The 24,327-nt window shown below is 45.1% G+C and overlaps 1 protein-coding gene across 5 annotated transcripts; it reads left to right on the top strand.

Annotated features, from left to right (window-relative positions):
- Positions 1-397: 397 nt before the first annotated feature.
- On the top strand, positions 398-23,862 carry LOC115773813 (myosin-9-like). 5 transcript variants are annotated; one of them, XR_004019123.1, is made up of 5 exons: positions 19,467-19,660; positions 20,676-20,855; positions 21,650-22,057; positions 22,532-22,625; positions 22,981-23,862. XR_004019123.1 is itself a non-coding variant. In XM_030720728.1 (4 exons), exon 1 carries the CDS (start codon positions 476-478, stop codon positions 1,739-1,741), a length of 1,266 nt encoding a protein of 421 aa, XP_030576588.1. In that variant the 5' UTR covers positions 398-475; the 3' UTR covers positions 1,742-2,009; positions 3,061-3,319; positions 20,676-20,855; positions 21,650-21,820. The 5 variants fall into 5 exon arrangements, 4 of the variants coding, with proteins under 4 accessions (XP_030576588.1, XP_030576589.1, XP_030576591.1 ...); XM_030720728.1 differs by lacking the exons at positions 19,467-19,660; positions 22,532-22,625; positions 22,981-23,862 and adding exons at positions 398-2,009; positions 3,061-3,319 and having other exon boundaries at positions 21,650-21,820; XM_030720729.1 differs by lacking the exons at positions 19,467-19,660; positions 22,532-22,625; positions 22,981-23,862 and adding an exon at positions 10,241-11,843 and having other exon boundaries at positions 21,650-21,820.
- The last annotated feature ends 465 nt before the right edge of the window (positions 23,863-24,327 follow it).

Genomic DNA, 24,327 nt, shown 5'->3' on the forward strand with positions numbered 1-24,327 from the left:
CGCGCTACCTTCACCCCTGACAAAGTACGCTGAGCCCACACGCGTTTGTGTGATGTTCATTGATACGCTGCCAAGCACGAATCTGGGTGACAATCAGCAGCGTAACGGGAAAAACAAACCAAACGAGCGAGCGCTCGTACACGCCAGCGTGTACGAGCGCTCGTACACGCAGCGTGCGGTCAACAGAAATTACGGCCACCCAGCTAACAACCTCTCTCCTCCATCAGGAGAGCAGGTGAGCGTGACACACTTTTAACTCTGCCAGCTGTTACCACCTGCACGCGATCCGAACGCTATACACGTCCCCATGACAACCAACGCGCCACAAGTTCTGTCTGACGTCAGCAGCATCCTAGACACGTGCTTTGAAGAATAAAGCAGCGCTTCCGCATTTGAATGTTAAAAACCTATAAGTACGCCGCAGGATTTTCATACTTCTACCCGAGAAAATATCTCGAAACCAGAGAGCACAGAAATGGCGTCCAAACCCAAAACCAAAGCTGAAAAAACAACTGAAGAGCTGGAAACAGAGTTATTTCGCATAAAAGAGCAGCTTAAAAATGAAAAAGATAATCGTGAGAAACGGCAAGCAGAATATGAAAAGCAATTAGCTGCAATCTGGAGTGCGGCAGCTCAGGAAAAGGCCGAATTAAAACAATCTCACCAACAGGAACTCGAAAGAGTAAGATCTGAGACTCGTGAAGTCACACGCGATTGTGATGAGATCATCAACAACCTCAAGAAAAAACATGGGTTTTTGGAAGAATTACATCAAAATCAGGTCCAAGAAATGAAGGAAAAATGCAAGGATGTAGATGAAATAATCAGCGATAAAAACTATATGATTGAAAGTCTTGAAAACAAACTACAAGACAAGGAAGACATCATTAAAAAACAAAAAGCTGCTCAGGTCTCCGAGTTTGAAGAAAGTTGGGATAGAAACCAAAAGATGAAGGCTTTGCTTGACAGCGAAGTCCAGAAAAACAAGGAGAGGAAAGCAACAATTAAAAAGCTTGAGACTGAACTGAAAGCCGAGAAGGCAAAAAATGACACGGTATCCGAAGAGTACTGTAAAGTTTTTTATCAATGGCTTGATTTAAATGATAAGCATACTTCATTGAATGAGACAATGAATGACCAAAAGAGGAACAACAGGATGCTGGAAGAAAGACTCCGTCTGACCGAACTGAATCCAGACCGTTTCAAACAGGATCTGGCTCTCTGCACGGAAGACTTTGAAAAGGCTTTCCCTCACGCATCTCACAACATAGACCCGGCCTTCCAACAGTTCCGGAGGAAGTTCCTGGCCATGAAAAAGAAATATTTACAAGGTTTACCCCTGAGCCAATGTGAAAAGGAGGCATTTGAATTTGAAGCAGAATGTTTAGCAGCAAAACTAAAACAACGTGACCAAAGAATTGAAAGATTATTAAAGGATCTTGAAAAGCAGAAAAGGGACACCGCTGCAGATGGCAGATCTCTGACCACAGCACAAACTTCTGAATGGCTACAATCTTTGCTTGAAGAAGAAGGTGAACAAAAGCAAGAGATCGGTCGTCTGAAAGATCAAGTAAAGGAGCTTCAGTTGGAACTGAAAAGGGAGAGGCGACGTCAAGGTGAGACACCGACAACATCTGCGCCTCAACCTGAAACTGCAGTGCCGGAAACTGGTCCAGGCACTGTCAAACGCTATCAGCCTTTACGTGTTTTACCACCTATAAGAAGACCACCTTCTTCGTAGCGTGGCTGTAAAAAGTAGAAAGGCAGCTGCCTTTCTACAAAATGTGATTGTTAGAAAGACTAAGGGCTGCAGCCGACAGTTCGCGCATGCGCCCAGATCACACACGACGTACTCAGTACGTTCCCCTTTTCCTTTCAAGTGCAGACAGACACAGACGCCATTAGGAGCACTCATCACCGACTCGCCAGACAATCCAGCCTCGCAGTGCCTGTGACTGCAGAGCTGCTCACCTTGTAGCAGATGCGAGATTGTGTGTCACTGAGGATCCGTGAGTGTTTCCATTGTTAATGTTGATTGTTGTATGCCGATGTAGCGCGGTTAGCGCTGGCGGCTATCGTTAGCGATTAGCCTGTTTGTACTTAGCTGTTTGCAGTATTAGAGGCTAAGCTAGCGATTTGTTTGCTGTGCCTGCTATATAGTAATCCATTTGTGATTGTTTGCATTACTGTCAACTGACTATATTAATGAGAGCGTTTATTGAGCACAATGTTATGCAGTGGAGCACTAATTCCTTTTCAGAATCAGAATCTTTATTGTCATTGTACACAGAAGTTGCACAACGAAATTTAAAATGCATTCCTTTCTAGGTGCCTCAGACAATAAATAATAAAATAATAAAAATATGAGTGATAAAAATGATTACTAAAATACAGTGCACAATAGTAAATTAACAGACGAATCTAGCCCCAATACACACCAACGCACGCACACAGTCAGCACTACCACCCCACATCACTGTCCAAACCACACAGAGTTCAGTTCAATGATAGCCCTGGCATAAAAGCTGTTCCTCAGTCTGTTTGTTCTGGCCTTCATTGTCCTGAAACGTCTGCCTGATGGCAGTAGCTGAAACAAGGAGTGTCCAGGGTGTGAGGGGTCCTGGAGGATGTTCTGTGCCCTCCTCTGGCAGCGGGCATTGAACAGTTCCTGGAGGGAGGGCAGGGGACAGCCTATGATCTTTTGAGCTGTGTTGATGATTCGCTGGAGGCATCCCGCCCCACCAGCGCCAGCCCTATCAGCCAGTATGCCGAGTCTACAGCAGAGGAGTGGAGCCCCGTGGGGGGGGGACGATCCGCCGCGACACCTACACTTGAGGAGAACGCATGGTACCCTTCCCGGTCCAGTGCACAGCTGATCGGTCCCACTGGGAGCAACCAGACGTCTCTTTCTGCCTTCTATAGACCGTGGGAGGGCCCTGGTCAGCAGGAGGCACAGTCAGTGCCTCATGATGGACATGTTGGGTTATATAGACAGTCTGTGTCTCATAGTGATAAGTTGCAGTTGAGTGCTTATGATGATGAGAATGTTATTTCGTTCAGTCAGCCCCCCGGTGGTGCCTCCCATGACCCGCAGCCCAAGTCTGCTTGGAAATCGCATGCAGAACCGGTGCTACAACCACAGCCTCTGAGGTTTGGACCGCCTGCGCCTCAGGCTAGTCATTATCCTCAGGGCCCTGGTGAGCACCCCACCTCCGCACGAGAACAAGACCTGATGGACGCCATCAACCGCATGATGCGGGAGCTACAACTCATCAAGGATCAAGCAGAGGGCCGCGTGCTGAGGAATCCACAGGCAGAGGTGGCAAAAGTACTGACATTCTGTACTTAAGTAGAAGTACAAGTACTTATGTTAAAAAATACTTTAGTAAAAGTCGAAGTACTGGTTCAACTTCTCTACTTAAGTAAAAGTAAAAAAGTACAGGCTCTGAAATGTACTCAAAGTAAGAAAGTAAAAGTAGTTCTTTGGAGGACATTTCTACCTGCTATTTTTGTGTAAAACTAACTGAACCTCGTTATATATTATTGTAATAATATAAAATAAAATTACATGAGAATGCAAACATTATTCCAATCTAAATTTTAATCCTAATGAATGCACTCAGCTTGAATCTGTTATGTAGGACACAAACTGTTAAAGGGAATTTAAACACAGCTCTATTCTCCATGTCCTCCATAGTAGAGGGTGACTGTGTCTCCACCTAAACACCAACATGAGGATACTCAGGGGTTACAGTGGGATTCAGAAGGTGGAGGAACCCTAAGATCAGCTGTAGTGGCTCTGCATGGGGAGAAGAATCACAACTTTCTATTGTGAGCTCCAGTAAATGATGTTGGTGTGCAGGCTGTGATCAGCTGACCTGCTGCTGCTGCTGCTCTGAGGTTTACTGCTCTGTGTGGATGAACTGAATTCACAAAGATGTAACCCAGTATTTCACAGCTCTCTGAGCTGATCTCCATCTCCTACACTGACAGCATACAGGCTGTAGAAATTTTGGATTCAGTGAATGAATCTCAGCATCAGCAGCTTTGATTCAGACTCATCTCTGCTGCACTGATGTAACCTGTAACTCTGACCATGAACACAAACACTGTGCTCCAGTCCAACACAGAGCTTTACTGTAAATACAGTACAACAAGCTAACCTATTTATTACACACTAAACTGCAGTATTTTCATAGAATCTTTGAATTACACAAAGTCAGCATACTTCAGTTTGTTTTCCAGTCCTTACCTTTAATTCTAACCTCTTCTTCCTCTCCTGTCCTCTTTCTCCATCTCTCAGTGAACTCTCTCTTTGCTCTCCCTGAAATACAGCAGCTCTTCTTTTAGCTAGCAGACACACTGTGTGACAAACTGCACACACTTTGTGTGTTTGCTGATATTTGTTGAGCATTTAGAAACGTTGCATTTACCTGCCACACGTTACTCCCTTCATGCTCGCTCCTCTTCAGTAGCGCTAGCTAAGCTGTTTATGTGCTGCAGCATAACTTACGGACTCGGTCCGGCCCGATTATAGCGCTATAAATGATACATTAATTATATGGGTTTGCGTATTTAATCCCTTTGTACGAGATCAGCCCCGATGATGGAGGATACGCCAGTACGATTGTCTCTTATGTGTTATTATTCCTCCGTTTAGGCTCAGATCGTTTGATGTTTGACTGCGCACTGACCGGAAATGCAAACTTCTCTCTGACGTGTTAAAAAGTAACGAGTCTGTTTGAAAATGTAAGAAGTAGAAAGTACCGATACTTGTGTAAAAATGTAGGGAGTAAAAGTAAAAGGTAGTCAGAAAAATAAATACTTAAGTAAAGTACAGATAGCTGAAAAATCTACTTAAGTACAGTAACGAAGTATTTGTACTTCGTTACTTCCCACCTCTGTCCACAGGTGGGTCAACAATATCCAGGTGAGCAGCTACACCATGCGCTACCTCCACCCCAGTATCAGCCGAGTGATTATTTTCCTCAGCCATCTTCATTCAGTCAGGCCTACATTCAGGGTTACCCGCACCAACCGGTTCCCGGCTGGAGTCCAACCAGACTTGCCGAACCACCGAGCTTAGCTACCCGCAAGCCGTCGAACGCACCCACAGGCCCTCAGGTGAGGTATGAGCCACACCCTATGGTGCACGTTGCACCAGTACACCAACCCCCCGCCTTCCTTAGAGAGAGAACGTACCAGGGACCCGTTCCAACCATTCCCAACTTCGCCAAAGGAGACCCTAGTGAATTCACCCGTCTCAAGATCGCTTTGGAGAACCTTCTACCTCCTGACGCCACCGAGCTGTTCTGTTACCAAATTCTCCTGGACCACCTCAAACGAGAGGAGGCTCGCCTTGTAGCTGATGCCTATTTGAATTCATCTACACCTTATTCGGACACGATGGCTGCCTTGACCGACAGATTTGGTCAACCGCATAAGTTGGCCTTGAAGAAGATCGCCACGGTGATGATCGCTCCAGACATCCGACGAGGAGATTCCCAAGCCTTTCAGAAGTTTGCTTTACAAGTGAGAGCCTTGGTGGGAATGCTCCAGACCCTTGGACGTGAAGGCATAGCAGAGCTCCAGTGCGGGTCCCACGTCGAGCGGCTCTTGAGTAAACTTCCCTCTGACCTGCGATCAGAATTTCGGAGATGTACGTTCCGTCGATCAGGAGTTGGGTACAATCTCACCGACTTCTCCGATTGGCTGCAATATGAGGCGTGGTGCCAGGATAGTGAGAGCCATGCTAGCTTCCAGGACCCTCGGCCCGAAGGGAAACGGCGCTCGGATCAGCGGCATGACACCAAGAATCCTCGTCCAGCCACGATCTTGCATGGGGTCGAGGTTACTCCTGACCAGCAGCCAGTAGAACCACCCCAGTCGAAACCTGATCCACCAGGTAAGAAAAGGAACAAGCACGCGTACTGCCCATATTGTGAGTGTGAGGATCATTTCCTGAGCCAGTGCAACACCTTTAAGTCCTTTGATAAGGCCCAAGTTATCCAGTGGATAAAGTCTAACCGACGCTGCTGGCAGTGCGGCAGAGCACATCAGGCGGCCCAATGTGACCTGAAGAAACTCTGCAGCAAGTGTCAGGGCAAACACCTCCAGATACTACATGAGGTCAACGTTAGGCAGGCAAGGGAGAGGTCCTGTCTGGTCAGCTCGGCTACAGAGACGCTATACCTTGATCGGCCAGCAGAATGCAGCCGGGTCCTCTTGAAGGTTATCCGGGTTCTTCTTCATTACGAGAACCAGACACTTGATACCTACACGGTCCTAGATGATGGCTCAGAACGCACAATGATCCTGACTGCAGCAGCACATAAGCTAGGCCTCCAAGGCCACCCAGAATCTTTAGCCCTGCGGACCATCAGACAGGATGTACAAACCCTGGATGGCGCCTCCGTCACCTTCAGAGTTTCATCTACCGTCCAACCCAACCGAACCTTCCAGGTCAAGGATGCCTTCAGTGCCGAACATCTAAGCCTAGCTGATCACACCTATCCTGTGGCTGCACTCAAGAGAAGGTTCAAACACCTCCATGACCTCCCACTCCAAGCCTTCGACAAGGTACGGCCTATGTTGCTCATCGGGGCCGACAACCCTCACTTGATTACACCGGTCAAACCGGTGCGTCTAGGTCCCCCCGGTGGTCCTGCGGCCATAAAGACCAGGCTTGGTTGGACTCTCCAGGGGCCGGCTCGGATGGCAGAGCTCCAGCTATCACCTCAGCAGTGTTTATTCACGTCGCTCAGTCCTCGAGAAGCAGAACTGCTGAGGAATGTAGAGAAGCTCTGGCAGCTCGACCTCTTACCATCGAGGAGCGAAAAGCAGGTGACAAGATCACGAGAAGACCAACAAGCCATTGATCTCCTGGAGTCCAAAACACAGCGCGTTGAGGTTCATGGTACCTCCCGGTATGCAACCCCTCTACTTCGGAGGAAAACCTTTCCGTCCTTCCAGGCCCCCATGGAGGCAGTAATGCCAAGGCTTAGGAGCTTGGAGAAACGCCTATTACAAGATCCCACGAGTGCAGCTGCTTATGAAGCCGAGATTGCGAAGCTGGAGGCCGCCGGTACAGTTGCTAAAGTAGTCAGGCCAGATATCTCATCCAGTGGAGAAAGCTGGTACATCCCACACCACCTGGTGCAACACAATGGGAAAAATCGAGTCGTATTCGACTGTTCCTTTCGATACAAGGGCCTCAGTCTAAATGAGTACCTGCTACCTGGCCCTGCCTTGAGCCCTTCCTTACTAGGCGTCCTTCTGCGGTTCAGAGAACACTGTGTGGCACAGTTTGGTGTCATACTCCTGGATGAGTAATTTGGCGGTCGGGTGACTAGGGTCAAGTACAATGGGGTGTACTTGACCCTGGATCTAATCCTTCCCCTCTACGGAGTCGTCCACCCACTCTAACGACTGCATGCGTTGTGTCGAACTCCGGAGCAAGGCAAAGGAGACGACTATTGGATGCTACGGGCTTCCCTGCCTTGAGGAGGTCATAGTCATCTGCAAAGCTCTCTTGCTGCGCCCTCCGGAAAACAAAGAATTCGGCATCCTGGTATGTACTAGCTGTAGGTGGCCCTGACAGCCCAGCCGCCCCGTGAAGCTCCTGCGCTAGTGTTTCCATCAACTCCTTCCAAGTCTTGAATAGGGACCAGTGCATACTCGGCGGATCAGTGGTGCTACTCAGACCACAGAAAGCCGAACGTCTGAGTTCAGTAGTGTCTCCCGACTCGGAGGAGTGCTGCAAAGGAAGGGTTGGCCACTCTTCCGGGGGCTAACTGCAGAAATTTGGGTCCCTGACTCCACCGGCTTGGTTCCCCTAGGTGTTGCAGGGACTTCCCCTTTGTGAGGTCATCTGCCGGATTCCGTGGGGAATCAATGTATCGCCAGGACTGGAGGTCCGTAAGCTCCTGTATCTCTGCTACCCGGGTGCCTACGAACACTTTGAAACGACACGATTCTGAATGTAGCCATGTAAGGACAGTGGTGGAGTCACTCCAAAGCACACAGTGGCGAATCTCAAGGGTGAGCTCATTCCTTAGTAGCTTGGCCAACTGTGCTCCTGTGACTGCTGCACATAGTTCGAGTCGGGGCATGGAAAGTTGCTTCCGAGGGGCAACTCTTGAGCGTGCAAGAAGGAACGCAATGCAGATCCTCCCTTTGGGATCTTCAGACCGCAGGTAAGCGACCGCTCCATACGCTTTCTCAGAGGCATCACAGAATATGTGGATGTCTCTCCTGGTTGCAGTGTGGTCCATCTCTGCCGGGGTGTATCATCGAGGCGATTGTATGTGAGGTAGGTGTTCGAGTTCACGTTCCCAGGTGCGCCAGGCGGTCAGAAGCTCGGCTGGGAGACTGGGGTCATCCCAGTCCCTCCGCCGGTCCCATAGCTGCTGGACCAGGACCTTTGCCCTTGTGGTGTAGGGTAGCAAGAATCCGAGTGGGTCGTACTGACTGGCGAGCACTCGGTAGATGTTCCGCATGGTCACCGTGTCATAGGTGATAGGCCTGTGCTTGTAACTGAAGGTGTCCGCGTCACACTGCCAGCACAGTCCTAAGGTGGACTCGCGCGCTTCCAACTTATCACATGTTAGCCATAGCTCTAGCTTCTCTGACCTGGCCTCAGCCGGGAGGTGGCTGATGCCGCCCGGCACGTTGCTCGCCCACTGCCGGATCTCAAACCCTCCACTTTGGAGAAGGTCTCTAAGGTTGTTGATCAGTTGTATGGTGTTAGTGGTGACATCAAGGGCATGTTTCACCAAGTGCGGTTACTACCAGAAGACAGGCCCCTTCTGCGCTTCCTTTGGCGCAACATGCGAAGAGAGAACCCGCCGGAAATCTACGAGTGGCGGGTGCTGCCCTTCGGTACCACGTGCAGCCCCTGCTGTGCCACCTATGCCCTGCAGAGGCATGTCTTTGACTACAGCAAGCCTGGAAGCACAGAGCGCTTCTCAATAGAGAAATGCTTCTACGTGGACAATTGCCTCCAGAGCGTGCCATCCACACAAGAGGCCATACAACTGATCAACAACCTTAGAGACCTTCTCCAAAGTGGAGGGTTTGAGATCCGGCAGTGGGCGAGCAACGTGCCGGGCGGCATCAGCCACCTCCCGGCCGAGGCCAGGTCAGAGAAGCTAGAGCTATGGCTAACATGTGATAAGTTGGAAGCGCGCGAGTCCACCTTAGGACTGTGCTGGCAGTGTGACGCGGACACCTTCAGTTACAAGCACAGGCCTATCACCTATGACACGGTGACCATGCGGAACATCTACCGAGTGCTCGCCAGTCAGTACGACCCACTCGGATTCTTGCTACCCTACACCACAAGGGCAAAGGTCCTGGTCCAGCAGCTATGGGACCGGCGGAGGGACTGGGATGACCCCAGTCTCCCAGCAGAGCTTCTGACCGCCTGGCGCACCTGGGAACGTGAACTCGAACACCTACCTCACATACAATTGCCTCGATGTTACACCCCGGCAGAGATGGACCACACTGCAACCAGGAGAGACATCCACATATTCTGTGATGCCTCTGAGAAAGCGTATGGAGCGGTCGCTTACCTGCGGTCTGAAGATCCCAAAGGGAGGATCTGCATTGCGTTCCTTCTTGCACGCTCAAGAGTTGCCCCTCGGAAGCAACTTTCCATGCCCCGACTCGAACTATGTGCAGCAGTCACAGGAGCACAGTTGGCCAAGCTACTAAGGAATGAGCTCACCCTTGAGATTCGCCACTGTGTGCTTTGGAGTGACTCCACCACTGTCCTTACATGGCTACATTCAGAATCGTGTCGTTTCAAAGTGTTCGTAGGCACCCGGGTAGCAGAGATACAGGAGCTTACGGACCTCCAGTCCTGGCGATACATTGATTCCCCACGGAATCCGGCAGATGACCTCACAAAGGGGAAGTCCCTGCAACACCTAGGGGAACCAAGCCGGTGGAGTCAGGGACCCAAATTTCTGCAGTTAGCCCCCGGAAGAGTGGCCAACCCTTCCTTTGCAGCACTCCTCCGAGTCGGGAGACACTACTGAACTCAGACGTTCGGCTTTCTGTGGTCTGAGTAGCACCACTGATCCGCCGAGTATGCACTGGTCCCTATTCAAGACTTGGAAGGAGTTGATGGAAACACTAGCGCAGGAGCTTCACGGGGCGGCTGGGCTGTCAGGGCCACCTACAGCTAGTACATACCAGGATGCCGAATTCTTTGTTTTCCGGAGGGCGCAGCAAGAGAGCTTTGCAGATGACTATGACCTCCTCAAGGCAGGGAAGCCCGTAGCATCCAATAGTCGTCTCCTTTGCCTTGCTCCGGAGTTCGACACAACGCATGCAGTCGTTAGAGTGGGTGGACGACTCCGTAGAGGGGAAGGATTAGATCCAGCTGCAGTACACCCCATTGTACTTGACCCTAGTCACCCGACCACCAAATTACTCATCCAGGAGTATGACACCAAACTGTGCCACCCTGGGCCCGAACGAGTCTTCGCGGAGTTAAGACGCAGGGTGTGGATCCTAAGGGGACGTGAGGCCGTAAAGCGTTGCCAGCAGGTGTGTGTCGAGTGCCGTCGATGGAGATCCCAACCTGCTGTACAACGGATGGGCGACCTACCACCGCCAAGGCTTAGATTGTTTAAGCCAGCGTTCTACTCCTGTGGTATTGACTGCTTCGGACCGCTCCTGGTGAAGGTTGGCCGAAGAACGGAGAAACGATGGGGTATACTTTTTAAGTGCCTCACCACCAGAGCGGTACACCTAGAGGTGTTACCTTCATTGACTGTGACTCCTTCTTGATGGCTCTCCGGAGGTTTGTAGCTCGGCGAGCCAAGACAGCAGTGTTGTACTCAGACCAAGGAACCAATTTCCGAGGAGGTGAGCGGGAGCTGAGGGACACCTTTTCCAGCCTATGTCCTGACCTCCAGCAGCAGTTAGCCACACAGCAGATTGCGTTCCACTTCAATCCTCCAGCGGCACCTCACTTCGGCGGCGCATGGGAGCGCGAGATCCGGTCAGTAAAGTCTGCCCTGTACACCACTCTGGGTGCTCAGACTGTGAGCAACGAAGTTCTCAGAACCATTTTAATAGAGATTGAATCCATACTCAACTCTAAGCCGCTAGGTTACGTTTCGGCCGATTTAGCAGGCGTTGACCCTGTCACGCCCAATTACCTGCTGATGGGGCGGCCAGACAGCTCCCTGCCCCAGGTAGTCTATCCGCAATCCGAGCTCCTTGGACGTCGGAGGTGGAGGCACTCTCAGGTGCTGGCAGACAGGTTCTGGACGGCATTCGTAAAGAACTACTTACCTGGTCTGCAGCTACGGAACAAGTGGAGGACCACTACCCCAGACATGATGGTTGGAGCCGTAGTCATGGTAGTAGACCCACAGGTGCCTCGATCGGTATGGAGAATCGGAAAGGTGGTGAAAGTGTTCCCAGGCCCAGATGGTCATGTCAAGACGGCCGAGATACAGATCGAGGACAAGATATACACCAGGCCAATCACTCGTCTCATCATGCTGCCTAAGATGCCGGAGGAGGAGGTCAATGGGCCGTGAGCAGGGAGGCTCACTTCAGTCTTTCTAGGGAGCACATTTGGCATCAAATGTGGGGGCGGCAGTGTTAGAAAGACTAAGGGCTGCAGCCGACAGTTCGCGCATGCGCCCAGATCACACACGACGTACTCCGTACGTTCCCCTTTTCCTTTCAAGTGCAGACAGACACAGACGCCATTAGGAGCACTCATCACCGACTCGCCAGACAATCCAGCCTCGCAGTGCCTGTGACTGCAGAGCTGCTCACCTTGTAGCAGATGCGAGATTGTGTGTCACTGAGGATCCGTGAGTGTTTCCATTGTTAATGTTGATTGTTGTATGCTGATGTAGCGCGGTTAGCGCTGGCGGCTAACGTTAGCGATTAGCCTGTTTGTACTTAGCTGTTTGCAGTATTAGAGGCTAAGCTAGCGATTTGTTTGCTGTGCCTGCTATATATTAATCCATTTGTGATTGTTTGCATTACTGTCAACTAACTATATTAATGAGAGCGTTTATTGAGCACAATGTTATGCAGTGGAGCACTAATTCCTTTTCAACCCACTCATAGTTAAATGGATATGTCTGACCACAAACAGGATATCAATGTCAGTTTACTCTACCTGCATTATTGGTGTGTTATACAGTGTTTGATAATATATGTAGTGAATGTATGCATTAGCATTACAAACCAGTGTTCATCTTATTTCTCTCTTAGACCACAAGTTGCATCTGTGATCCCTACATGCTGAGCTCTGTGTATAGCCGTGCTGCATGATCCTTATTAAAGTTTCGCCAACATCCAGACTCTCGAGGTGTTCTTACCGACACACCGGGGCGGTCCCATGATACTCCGGCCCAGCCCTTACAGTCCATAAACAGTCAGTCGTCTAAACAGTGATATTTATTCATACAAATGTATGTAATGTATGTATCTATGTAAACTGAACTGTTGGCTGACATGTAGCTCCTGTGATGCCACCGGCCGTCCCTGGAAAGGGGGATCTCTCTTTGAATTGCCATTCCCGAGGTTTCTTCCTCGTCGGTCTGGCCTCTGGGGGAGTTTTTCCTCGTCTTCATAGAGAGCCTTGGGCTGGATCGGGAGTTCCATGACAGCAAAAACAACAGATAATAATATAAATAAATAAATAAAAATAAATATTTGGTTTCTTTTAGATTTTTTCCCCCATGTGTAAATTGCCAGCCTTAAACCTTGGTTAAACACATTCCCATTATTCATATGTGCTCTGACAGGAAAACTTCAAAGTTAACATTCCATTTTTATTCATTTATTTATGTTGTGGCACAAATCATTAAATAAATTGAAAAGGATCAAACATGGTCAAAAACGGCATAGAAGCAATCGGCTGAATTTCAACAGCTTCTAGTGGGATCACGGCTTTGCAAAATTCTCACCAATTATGCAATCAAGAGTTTATTAATAATGCTGGTGTCAAGACAACCTGTTCTACTGTTTTCCCCCTTTATTGCAAGCTTATTATAGTTAAGGAAAACTGACACTGAAAAACACATTTTTGGTAACTGAAATAAATATAAACGATAATTAAAAGGAAAAAAAATTCTAAAACTGAATTGTGGATTTATAAAACTAACTAAAACAAACTGAAATGAGAAATAAGATATCCTTCATTTTCTTTTCAGTTTATTTAAAAGACTTGTGGATTGACATGAAATCATGTTTCCGCTCTAGCAGTTTCGGCTGGGAGCATTATCCATAAGAGGAAGGAAAGACTGTGCAGAGGGACGTGACCAGTTTCTGGATTTGTCAGTATTCATCTTCAGTGTCTGAGTTGAACAGTTGGGCGAATTCAGCATCAAGCATGCCGGGTTTCCTCTCGTCATTATCCGAGTCAGTCTCGTTGTTGTTACTGTTTTGTTTTGGTTGCGGCAAACAGCAACCATTTAATTGTTAATAAAAGGGCAACTTTTGAGACAGCCAACAGCGAGTTCACAAAAGTTGGCATGCTAGATTCTAGCATGCCAGTAATCTAGCGATCAGCCAGTCGCTGATCGCTAGATTACGCACAAATATCCGGGGCAGCATAGATGAAAATGGGCCAGGAACATGTAGAATTTATTGCGTACGGTTTCTATTTTTGGAACAATGTTTCCACTTCTTTTTGAATTTATCTCCTGTCGCTTCGGCTGCTTTTCACACCTGCTGCGTCGCACTCACAGCTTGTTCCTGTTTAATATCGTCAGTAGAGTCATTTTGTGAATCGATGATGGACTATTTTAGAGAATTCAATGAGGCCTTTGAACTGATCTGCCAGACATATAGTGGAACACAGTGGCCAGTCATAGATTGGGCTCCACAGAGCCTGGACTCTGAAATTATAAAATTAAGAATGACTATTAAATCTTGACATAGATCAAAAGGCTGCCAAGAGCCAAAGAGCTTTGTATGTCCCTCAAGATGAATTATAGAGAGCTGCCTGAGAGAGTCCAGGCCTTGGAGGATAAAGGTGGACAAACAAAGTCTGGATTTTGGAGCATGTCTGAATTGTACAAACTCAGGTTTTTGCCTTATATCCTTTAATCCTAAGTATTTGTGCATGTTTCTTTTGGACCCATTTCCCTGCAACATATGAAAAGAAATGAGTGGTCACTAGAGTCTTTTGCATAGTACTGTATATGATGAAACTGCTGGATTTCTTACTCCTTCATCCTGCTGGGCATGTTCAATCTGCTCTGTCTCTTCTTGCCTGTGCAGAATATCTGGTTCATATTCATTTTTCTCCTCACTGGATACCATTTGCACTCCATGTGATCCTTCCCCAACTAGGTTATCTGGTTTGTTCCCCCTGTTTTCAACAGATATCTCCTTTGGATCCTCTCTTTTATGCCTTCATATTGACCTTCCTCCTTCTCATCATCTGTTGCAGAGGTTCTCATGTCTCCACTTGCTGGCTGATATGTGGAAAATGCAATTAGGTGCTACCAGTTTGCAGTGCATGTTAACCCTCATATCTCCTGGACACATTTGTGGCAAAAATGTACAGCACCTAAAAACTGCTATAAAATCATACATCAATATTTTTTGCTTTTTTGTGATAAATCACTCATTCAACTTCAGACCTACTCAAAAAATACCAAACACTGAATTATTTTCAGGGTTTAAACCCTTTACATGCCAGTTTAATCACATGTTATATTAATTATTAATTAAATAGAAAACACCACAAAATTGAATCAGTTTCCACATAATAAATGTGAGGGGATGGGGCATCATTGGTGATGAGAGCCTAGGATATGTCAAAGATTAGCAACAAAAATGATTGTATTAATATATTTTTATGTAGTGCCAGATACTCGCTCAGGACACCTTTGTGGCCAAAACTGCTGACTTACATTGAGATTACAGTTTTGGATCTTACAGTTGCCATATAAAAACATGCATTCTGTGATGTTAGCATTTCATTTTGAAGAAAAGTTATGATATTTGACATTGTGACTGCATTCCATTAGATTCAGTCATTTTCCCATTTTAAGCAGATGAATAAAATTGATGTTTTGCCAGTTATATTATGGAGCCATTGACTACCAGGGGACCCCTTGGTATTTTTGAGTAGGTCTGAAGATAAGTGATTTATGAAAACAAACAAAGAAGATTCCCTGCAAGACATCATGCCAAAAATCCAGCCAAAATGATCACCAAATTATAAAACAGTTGAAAAAAAATACAAAAATGGCCCAGGAGGGCATGAGGGTTAACAGCATGTTACTGCAATTACACGTCACAAACCAACAATAACAGTGCACATGTAGACAGATGAATCTCATACCTTTATCTTTGTGATGTAAGCCCTTTTCAAACGATATCTGTTGGGCGGAGTGTTTGGCACATCCAAGAATGTACAGAGTTCTGCCCAAAAACTGTGATCTTCTCCAAGACGTTCTTTAGTTACACTCTCAGATGATTCTTTCAGTTTCTGGATATACACTGAAATATCCTCATAGGATATGAATCTCTTTCTGGACTGTTGAGATGAGATTACGTTGTGGTTTTCATGACAAGATAACAGCCATGTTTCACATCCAAGTGTGACATGGTGGCATTGTTTAAGAATACCAATGATATGAAATAAAGTAATGCATCCAATGTCTCACTGCCAAGTTATGGGAATGTCTTACCTTTCCAAATGTCCTGAAGACAATTCTACGTAGGAAAGAGTACAGAGTCAAATAACAGACATTACATAATTGTTGGAGTTTTCATATATGCACTGTGAGCAGCTAGAAGGAATAGGTTTGAGCTTGGGGGTCAAAGCATAATTATGTAATCTGGACATTAGTATGTAGACATAGTCATTTTATATACCATGACACATGGAGAATCTCAGTCTCATGAAATAACAACACGGGCCTGAACAAAAATCAAGGGTGAGATCAAAACATGTTAGTGTACATAAAGTATACAAAAAGAACTCACCGATTTTGACCTTTTATCTTGGTCATTCTTGAGTTTTGAATGTGTCAGCAGCTATAGCTACAGTTGTCACAATGTTGGGTGATTTAGCGAGCAACATTCAAATCTGCTGTGTTTGACTGAATTTAAAGGGCAGCTGTGACCTTTGTCTAGGGACCTGTGATTGGCTATTGCCCTCATCAGACACTCCTGTTGGATCACCCTATATTTATGGATTCTCATGTGTTGATAGATACATACCTAGTTTGCTGTATGCCCAGATGGAAAGACAAATATGTTTCCAAACAAGCTATGAGCCCAAGTCTAAGTATAGAACAATGACCTTTTTAATGCTGAGGTTGATAGGTAGACTGTATGTGTATCATACAGGTCCTTCAAATTGAAAGACCAAATGAATAAATGACAGGAAACACCATGATCTGTGGAGTAATCTTGTGGTTCTGCATGGAAGCCTTGACTAGAATATCAGTGGCTACTTACTGTAGCCTTAAGGAATTCACAGTGCTTGTGTACTGTGCTCAGGATCTGCCGCTGTCCATGGTGCTGTCCTTGGTACTGAAGTTCCTTGGTATCACTCAAATAATTATGAGACTCAAAAGTGATCATATGTGGTGCCAACATTTGTTTTTATTGCATCTTTGCTTTTGTAAGACCAAATCAAGAGTAAATGAAGAGACTTACACACCAAATAGTTTGTAGTTTTCTTTTTATTACTATCTGTAGTGCACAACTTCATTATTGCAACAGAGACCACACAGCAGGAGGAAAGGAAATGCAGGAGTCATTATGATGACAAACAACATAATGCTAAAAACAGCCCTGAAAATAACAGTCCAATGGTCAACACAAATGACAATATCCATGAGGAGGGGAAACATGAAAACACTGCCCTTACAAATGGGACACATGACTGGAACTCAAAATTATACAGTAATTACACTAATTTTTGAACAGGTACCTAGTGAAATAGGGAATAGAACTGTGATGGAATTTGCAGAGATTTGATTTCCATTTTCTATTAATTTTTGTGTGGTGTTCATTGTGAAGAAGTGACTGTGGCCAAATTTTGATTTCAAGATGTCATAATTTCACATTCCTACAGCTATATGACTTGAGAATGGTCTCAGGTGTAGTGGAGGACATGTTTAATGAGGATATGGTGGTGTTTGCAGAAAACAATTTGATTTGAATGTTTTATGTATTTTTGAATATCTGCTGATGCAGCAGTGATTGTGTCCATATTTCTGTTTCTACGCTGTAAAATTTTTAAATGTCTACAGCCATTTCACTTGAGATTGACTAAGGATGTACTTGAGGATTGGGTGAACAGGAATTTGAGGTTAATTGTGGATAACAGTTTGATTAGATCTTTTTCACGCAGTTACAACCATGTACCTATGTTATTGAATCTAGGTATATGCTTGTAACAACCTGGTTATGATATTCTTGGAGATATGCAAATATGCCTGTATAGTGTTGTTTATGTTGTGTGTCACTTTAGTTTGTATAGAATATGCAAACTATTACAAAAATGCACTAAATTTTATTATTCAAGTCTGTTAAAGTATAGATAGCTCAATTTACGAGGTGCACCTAAAGGCACCACGGGTTGAACCGCATATACTGGTGTAAATGCGCAAATTTTTTTCAAGCGCAGATGGCGTGACTCCGGTTTTTAATAGTACTCTTTTTAGCAGCTGCGCTTTTATGCACGGGTCTGCGGACACTGGGTCACTGGGTCACACCTGTCAGAACAGCTGAGGTTAATCAGCTGCTCTAACATCAGTGGACCACCAGGTTCTGTCTTGTAAGTCCACTCAGATTATAAAGAAATCAAAGATTCGTATACTATTCATATTACAGTGTATCTAATATGAATAACAAATCAAGCTGAAAAGACTGAAAATTCTTAATAAGGCAGATCACTGATGAAACCATCAGATCCCAGTTATAGAAAAAGAAAATTAAACCTGAAATGTTTGATCATATAGTAACTGGTTAAAACTGTGTTAATGGACAGTTTTGATGTATTTTAATACATTATGATCCATATTGGTAGTTGAATGAGCCATGTTCAGAGTCCCATGATGCCATGTGACTGTTTTTTGTTCAGGTGTCAGCAGTGCATCAAGGCTGGTTGTGGATGGAGCAGAAACAGCTGTTCCTGGGCTAACCAAGGAGACACTGATGTAATAAAGACATTATAATTTTTTTTAATGGATTTATCTAACAAACGTTTTCACATTTCACACATGTTCTACATTTCCAAATGTTAGATTAATCCAATAATATTGCTTTAATTTGTAGAAAGACTTCAGAGGATTTTAGCCTCAGGTTTTTATCTGCCACAGACAACGAGACGTGTCATTCACAGCCGATGATGAGATCAGTTAGCAAACTCCAAACACTTTGATTGACACAGTTTATAACTGTCTGTGCAGCAGGCAGGAGATGGATCCAACATGCAGGACTTAGGAGAGAGACATAAACTTAAAGCAGCTTTAATGCTGAGTTCTTTCACTAAACGCAGAACAGGAACAAATTATCCAAAAACCAAGTGCAAAAGGATTCACTTCAGTTTCTAAGTGAAAATACTGAAATTAGCCACTTTTTGAACTGAGCTAATATTAGCCACAGCAGGTCTCAGATCAGCTCTACTATCCGCACAGTGCTGTAATCTAAGTACTGGATTCATTCCCTCCTGCAGAACCGAGTTTGCCAAAAGTTGGAGTCTGGGAAGAACTTCTCTGTGAGTCTGACCCTCATTGGTCCTCTGACACCTTGTTATGATGTCAGCAGAGAGAAATCATTGTAATCTGATTATTTTTGTGTTTTACTGTCAGATCCCAGAGATCTCCTCCATCACTCCCAGTGTGGTGTCTCTGTACGGCAGAAACCATGCAGAGCTCCATCCATCCATCCATTTTCTTCCGCTTATCCGGGGCCGGGTCGCGGGGGCAGAAGCCTAAGCAGAGAAGCCCAAGCTTCCCTCTTCCCAGCCACCTCCTCCAGCCCATCCGGAGGGACCCCAAGGTGTTCCCAGGCCAGCCGAGATACACAATCTCTCCAGCGTGTCCTGGGTCTACCACGGGGCCTCCTCCCGGTGGGACATGCACGGAACACCTCACCCAGGAGGCGGCCAGGAGGCATCCTAATCAGATGCCCGAGCCACCTCAACTGGCTCCTTTCGATGTGGAGGAGCAGCGGCTCTACTCCGAGCCCCTCCCGGATGGCCGCACTCCTCACCTTATCTCTAAGGGAGAGGCCAGCCACCCTTCGAAGGAAACTCATTTCTGCCGCTTGTATTCGCGATCTTATTCTTTCGGTCACTACCCAAAGCTCGTGACCATAGGTGAGGGTAGGAACGTAGATCGACCGGTAAATCGAGAGCTTCGCTTTTACGCTAAGCTCCCTCTTCACCACGACGGACCGGTGCAGCGTCCGCATCACTGCAGAAGCAGCCCCGATCCGCCTGTCGATCTCCCGTTCCCTTCTCCCATCACTCGTGAACAAGACCCCGAGATACTTAAACTCCTCCACTTGAGGCAAGAACTCGTTCCTGAGCCGGAGATGGCACTCCACCCTTTTCCACCCTTTTTGCAGAGCTATCAGGTCATAACCTCGGTGATGTGACGGGGGTGAAGATCCAGGCGCTCGCTGACTGTTCTCCAAAAGAGTGAGTCACTGCACAGATAACACAACTAATCAAAGTCTAGAAAATATTCCACACACTCATATTTTAAACATAATATTCTACAATTTAACTTCAACAGTTGAAAAAAATCTAGAACTAGAAAATCACTCAGTAGAGCGTATCCCTCCCCCACCCCAAAATTTTTATGTCCCGTTACTGCGCTGCAACACATACCACACAATGTTGTCATAGTCCATCATAAATTAGTAGATCACAAAGACTGGAAATTTATTTTATTGGCTTTTAAGAACTATAATGTGCTCCACATGAACAGATGATGGCAGATGTTGTCTGGATATATTTTGTCAGTTTGTGTACCTTGACAGCATTTGCTGAGACATGAATTGTATCTGTGTGTGATTTTTGTGTAGGGTTTGTGTAGGGTTTAAGCTCACTTTGTATTATTGTGAGTATTTTTATTTAAAATAGAAAAAGTCAATGTGTCATCAAGAGTCATTGTTACCGGAGTACCAAGTTTCATCGCGATTGATGAAAAATTCACAGATATGAATTTTTGAATTTCGTGTATAATGAGATTGGGACTTTTGACCCGATCACCACCAAAACTTAATCAATTGTTCCTTGTACCACCCCCAACAACTCCAGAAATTTGAATTGAAATCTGTTTATAATTTTCTGAGTTATCAGACCGATAACAGGCAGGCATGGCCTCTCTGTCCTGAAGCGCTCTGTTTGTCTCTCAGTGTCGGTGCTCAGACAGACTCTGAGTGTAAAACTGAAACTTAGCTGCAGCCTCCTCTGCTTTAGGCTTTGAAGAAGTTCATTGTTTTCAGTTGTTATGTTAAAAGTTTCCTTCATTTGATTTGATTCATACTCATATTTAAAGCAAACGTGTTTAATTATTTGCTGCTTGCTTCCTGTCCTCAAGTTTTCTGCATAGTATGATGATGTGAGCAACTGCTTCTGTGTGTGTGTGTGTGTGTGTGTGTGTGTGTGTGTGTGTGTGTGTGTGTGTGTGTGTGTGTGTTCTGATCAGATCTCCTGTTTGGGAAAACACGGGCGTCAGTGTGAAGTTCCACATTCCCAGCAGAGATCTCAAAGGTGCGGTCAACATATGTGCTCTTCTCCCAGATGGTAGTTGCCATGGGGACGCTAACATCACCTACCTCTCTTCGCCGTCCTGTACTGATGTTGCACCGAGAAGCAGCTGGATCAGGTACACGCAGTGATGACACACACGTGATGAATGAGTGTTAAACTTATGTAGGACCTCCAGCAGCAAATGTTGCAGAAAGTGTTTTTAAAACTTTGCTCAGTTTGAATTTCTTTGTGTGATTAGGAGAAACCTGTTTTTGAGGAAGAAACAAAGGAAGGAAACAACCAAGTTTAGTTTAGTTATTAGTACCATGCTGTAAACCAGAGGAACTGAAAACCTCACAGAACCCGCAGCATATTTAAAGTGACACATGCGGTGCCCCGCCTGTGAGAAAAGATCTTTCAAAGTTAACCTAGTTTACCACAAATACACCATGCAGTATATTTTATCTGCTCAAAGCTAAGCCTTGTGCAGGATGTCTTCTTTCCTCTTGCATTTTCCTCTTCCACTAAGAAATAATGCAGCACGGTGGTTTGGTGCTTATTTTCACATGCAAACTCTGGAAGAATCCCACTGTGACCCATGCGTGCTTCGTCCTTTCCGAGCCAAGTTTGTTGTGTCACTCCATCAGACACTTTGGGCTGCAGCTACGTACTGTCTAAAAATAGAATGAAATAAAACAATAAACATATTTTAATTTTTTTCTTGTATTATACCGGATTATGTTAAATACAAACCTATTACAAAAAAGCTGTAATTAGAAGATTTAAATGCTGTACTTGATTCAAAGTAGCACAAAGACAACATGTCAAATGTTTAAAATAAAAAGGTGACTGATGATGTCACCATCATGACCATGTCATGCCTGCCATACAGAGATTCTATGTTTTATATGATTATTAAATTCATTGCAGACTCTCACCTATGACACACCTGCAGCTCAGAGGATTTCCAGCAGCGCCGTGTTTCTGAAAGTAGCCAATCAAGCCTTGGCCTGCCCCACAAACATCTCCTAATATCCAGACCCTGAGTTCACCGGCTTCACTGCCACAGTGGCAGGAGAGAACGTCCGCATCACCGTGCAGGTAATGTCATTTTTAAATCACACTCAAACAAGCGCGTGACATCAGTTCATCTTTGTGTTGGCCTCTCAGAAAAAGGCAGACAAACTGGAGATGACAACAGGAGAGTTAACAGTGTGGGGCGTTCAGGACAAAAAGGAATACAGCTGCATGATGGAAGCCAAAGAAAGCGGTAACAGCACCGACTCCTTCACCTGTGAGATTAAAGACCCGCCCAGCCCAGAATTTCACCAGTTATTGGTAAATCTTTCTTTCATGCAACACCAAGGCAGACGTTATTTATGAAAATACAAAAATACAAATTTATTGTGATAACAGAACATTACAATCTACGAAGTCCTCAGTGCAGTACTGTGATGATGATTTAGGCACAAAATGATATTTTTGTGTATGATTTTAAAGGATTGCTTCCAAAGACTTGAAATATTTTTTAATCAGTGAGCTTCATGCACGGTGCAATTTAAGATCTTTTCAAATCAGTATGTGGTGCCTTTAAACCAATGCCAAGAGATGCAGAATACAGTCTAAAATTAATTGTCATTGTTTGTTGAACAATATTGGGTCAAGTGCAGCATATCACTGAGTGCAAACAAGTGTCCTTATATTATATTATATGCAACCCTTTCAAATTGTGATGTTCACTGAATGAATATTTGGAAAATATCAGACCCATAGTGAGACGCTCCCTCTGAGGAATTCCTTTATGCTTTCTAGATAAAGTACGGTGACAGGACAGTAAGACTCAGTGAGCATCAGTCTTCATCACGCCTAATGCTGCTTTTCCTGCTGATACCCTGTGTTATTGCTGGTAAGTCAATTTGATACATCAGCTTTTTATTTTAAGACTAATGAAAAACCTTTGTCATTAGATTCAGTGTTCCTGTTTACAAGCACAGTGCTAGAAACACCGTGCAGAGTCACCTCTAACTCTAAAATACAGCTGGTTTGGACTTAGAGTCCTGTCAGAGAATCAGGCTCCTGAGAGAGAACCCTCTTTAAATTATTTCTTTTCTTACATGCACAGGTGTTTAAGTGTTGCCAGTACGTGGTTAACTGTCCTTAATTGTCCCTCACTGCTGCAGATGAACACAGCATACTGAAAACTTGTCCTACTCCAGTTTAGTTTTCTGCTTGATTTAAATCCGCTACTGTTTGTCTTTCAGTGTTGGTCTTTATCTGTCTATGGAGGAAGAGGCGCACCGCGTGGGTTCCATTTAAAGTTTCTTTCCTGTTGCTGTTGGTTGATTGACAACCTCCAGGCAGCTGCTGCAGCCGTCCATTGTGATGCAAGTTGGCTTTTCCAGTTGTTGTATATACTTCTTGTATTTTCCTATATATTTGATGAGTGATACAGAATTTTTATTTTATTTTATTCGGGGGGCTTTTTGTAAAATGTTGAAGCAGCATCATTAAAGCTTTTGCTGGTCTCTAATTGTGCTAAATATATATTTAAAAAATATATTCATTAACAGCCTGCAGGTGTTCAGAGCTTCCTGGACTGGACCAAAGTTTGAAGCAACCACAGAGAAATGAAAGAGGCTGTTAGTGAGTACATGTCTGTGACCACTGTCATAAAGTCCTTCAGTGGATCAGATCAGTCTGCAAGCAGCTCACTTCCTTTTTCAGCCACTCGTCTTGGTACGGCCATCAGAGAAGCAGCTTAGCTCCTGGTTTGAGGTCTCAGTGTGTGGAGTGTAATTTTATAAATGATGCTGTGGTCACTGTAAGAAACCAGTTCATGAAGAACAGAATCAAGAATTAATCAGCTTTGAATATTGATTTCTAACATTTTGAATTGATTGATTACCGAGTGAGGGTGGACTATCAGGGAACAGACAAAACACAGTGAGTTCAGAGGTCATGAATTACAGTCAGTGGGGGCACCTTTAAAGCTCTGGAAGGTGAACAGGTTGACAGCACTGCTTCTCATGAGCATGCGTGTAGATTGTGAGTCTCAGAGATCAACCTCGTGTGTTTTATAGCTTTTTTTTTCAGTCTGGGTTTCTCTGGACTCTGATCACTGCTGTATTCATAAACTAATTTTAAATAAAAAACAAACAAACAATCAAATCCTCTGAGGTCTCATTTTAATGGTGCTGGTTGACATCATGTTTAAACAGTTCCTGCTGGAGTTTGAGCATGTAACTACACATGATTTAAAGGTGTCAGAAAAAATGACTTTCTCATGTTAATAACATCACCATCATGTTTTCAGTAACATGGTGCAAGTTACCCATTATTTATGCTTTCAGTCTCTATATTTGAGCCAAGAATATTCTGAGAATGAGTGACATACGGCACAGAGAACAAAATGTTTGCATGATGTGTTACAGCGCAGCTCACATACATGTAAATGCTTTATAGAAGCAGTGGTGTAGCAGGACTAATCCAGATGACTGAAAAATTATGTTCACATGGAAGCCCATAATAAATTTCTCTTTTGACTCTTTTCTGTTGGCACTTTCTAATAAACTCCTGTCCTGCTGCGCCCTCAGGTGGTGCAGGACTGC

This window comes from Archocentrus centrarchus, chromosome 23, assembly GCF_007364275.1.
Source record: "Archocentrus centrarchus isolate MPI-CPG fArcCen1 chromosome 23, fArcCen1, whole genome shotgun sequence".
Taxonomy (NCBI): Eukaryota; Metazoa; Chordata; class Actinopteri; order Cichliformes; family Cichlidae; genus Archocentrus; species Archocentrus centrarchus.

Excerpts from the sequence above, each read along its gene's own strand:
- LOC115773813 (XM_030720728.1), top strand. The coding sequence starts at position 476 with ATGGCGTCCAAACCCAAAACCAAAGCTGAAAAAACAACTGAAGAGCTG.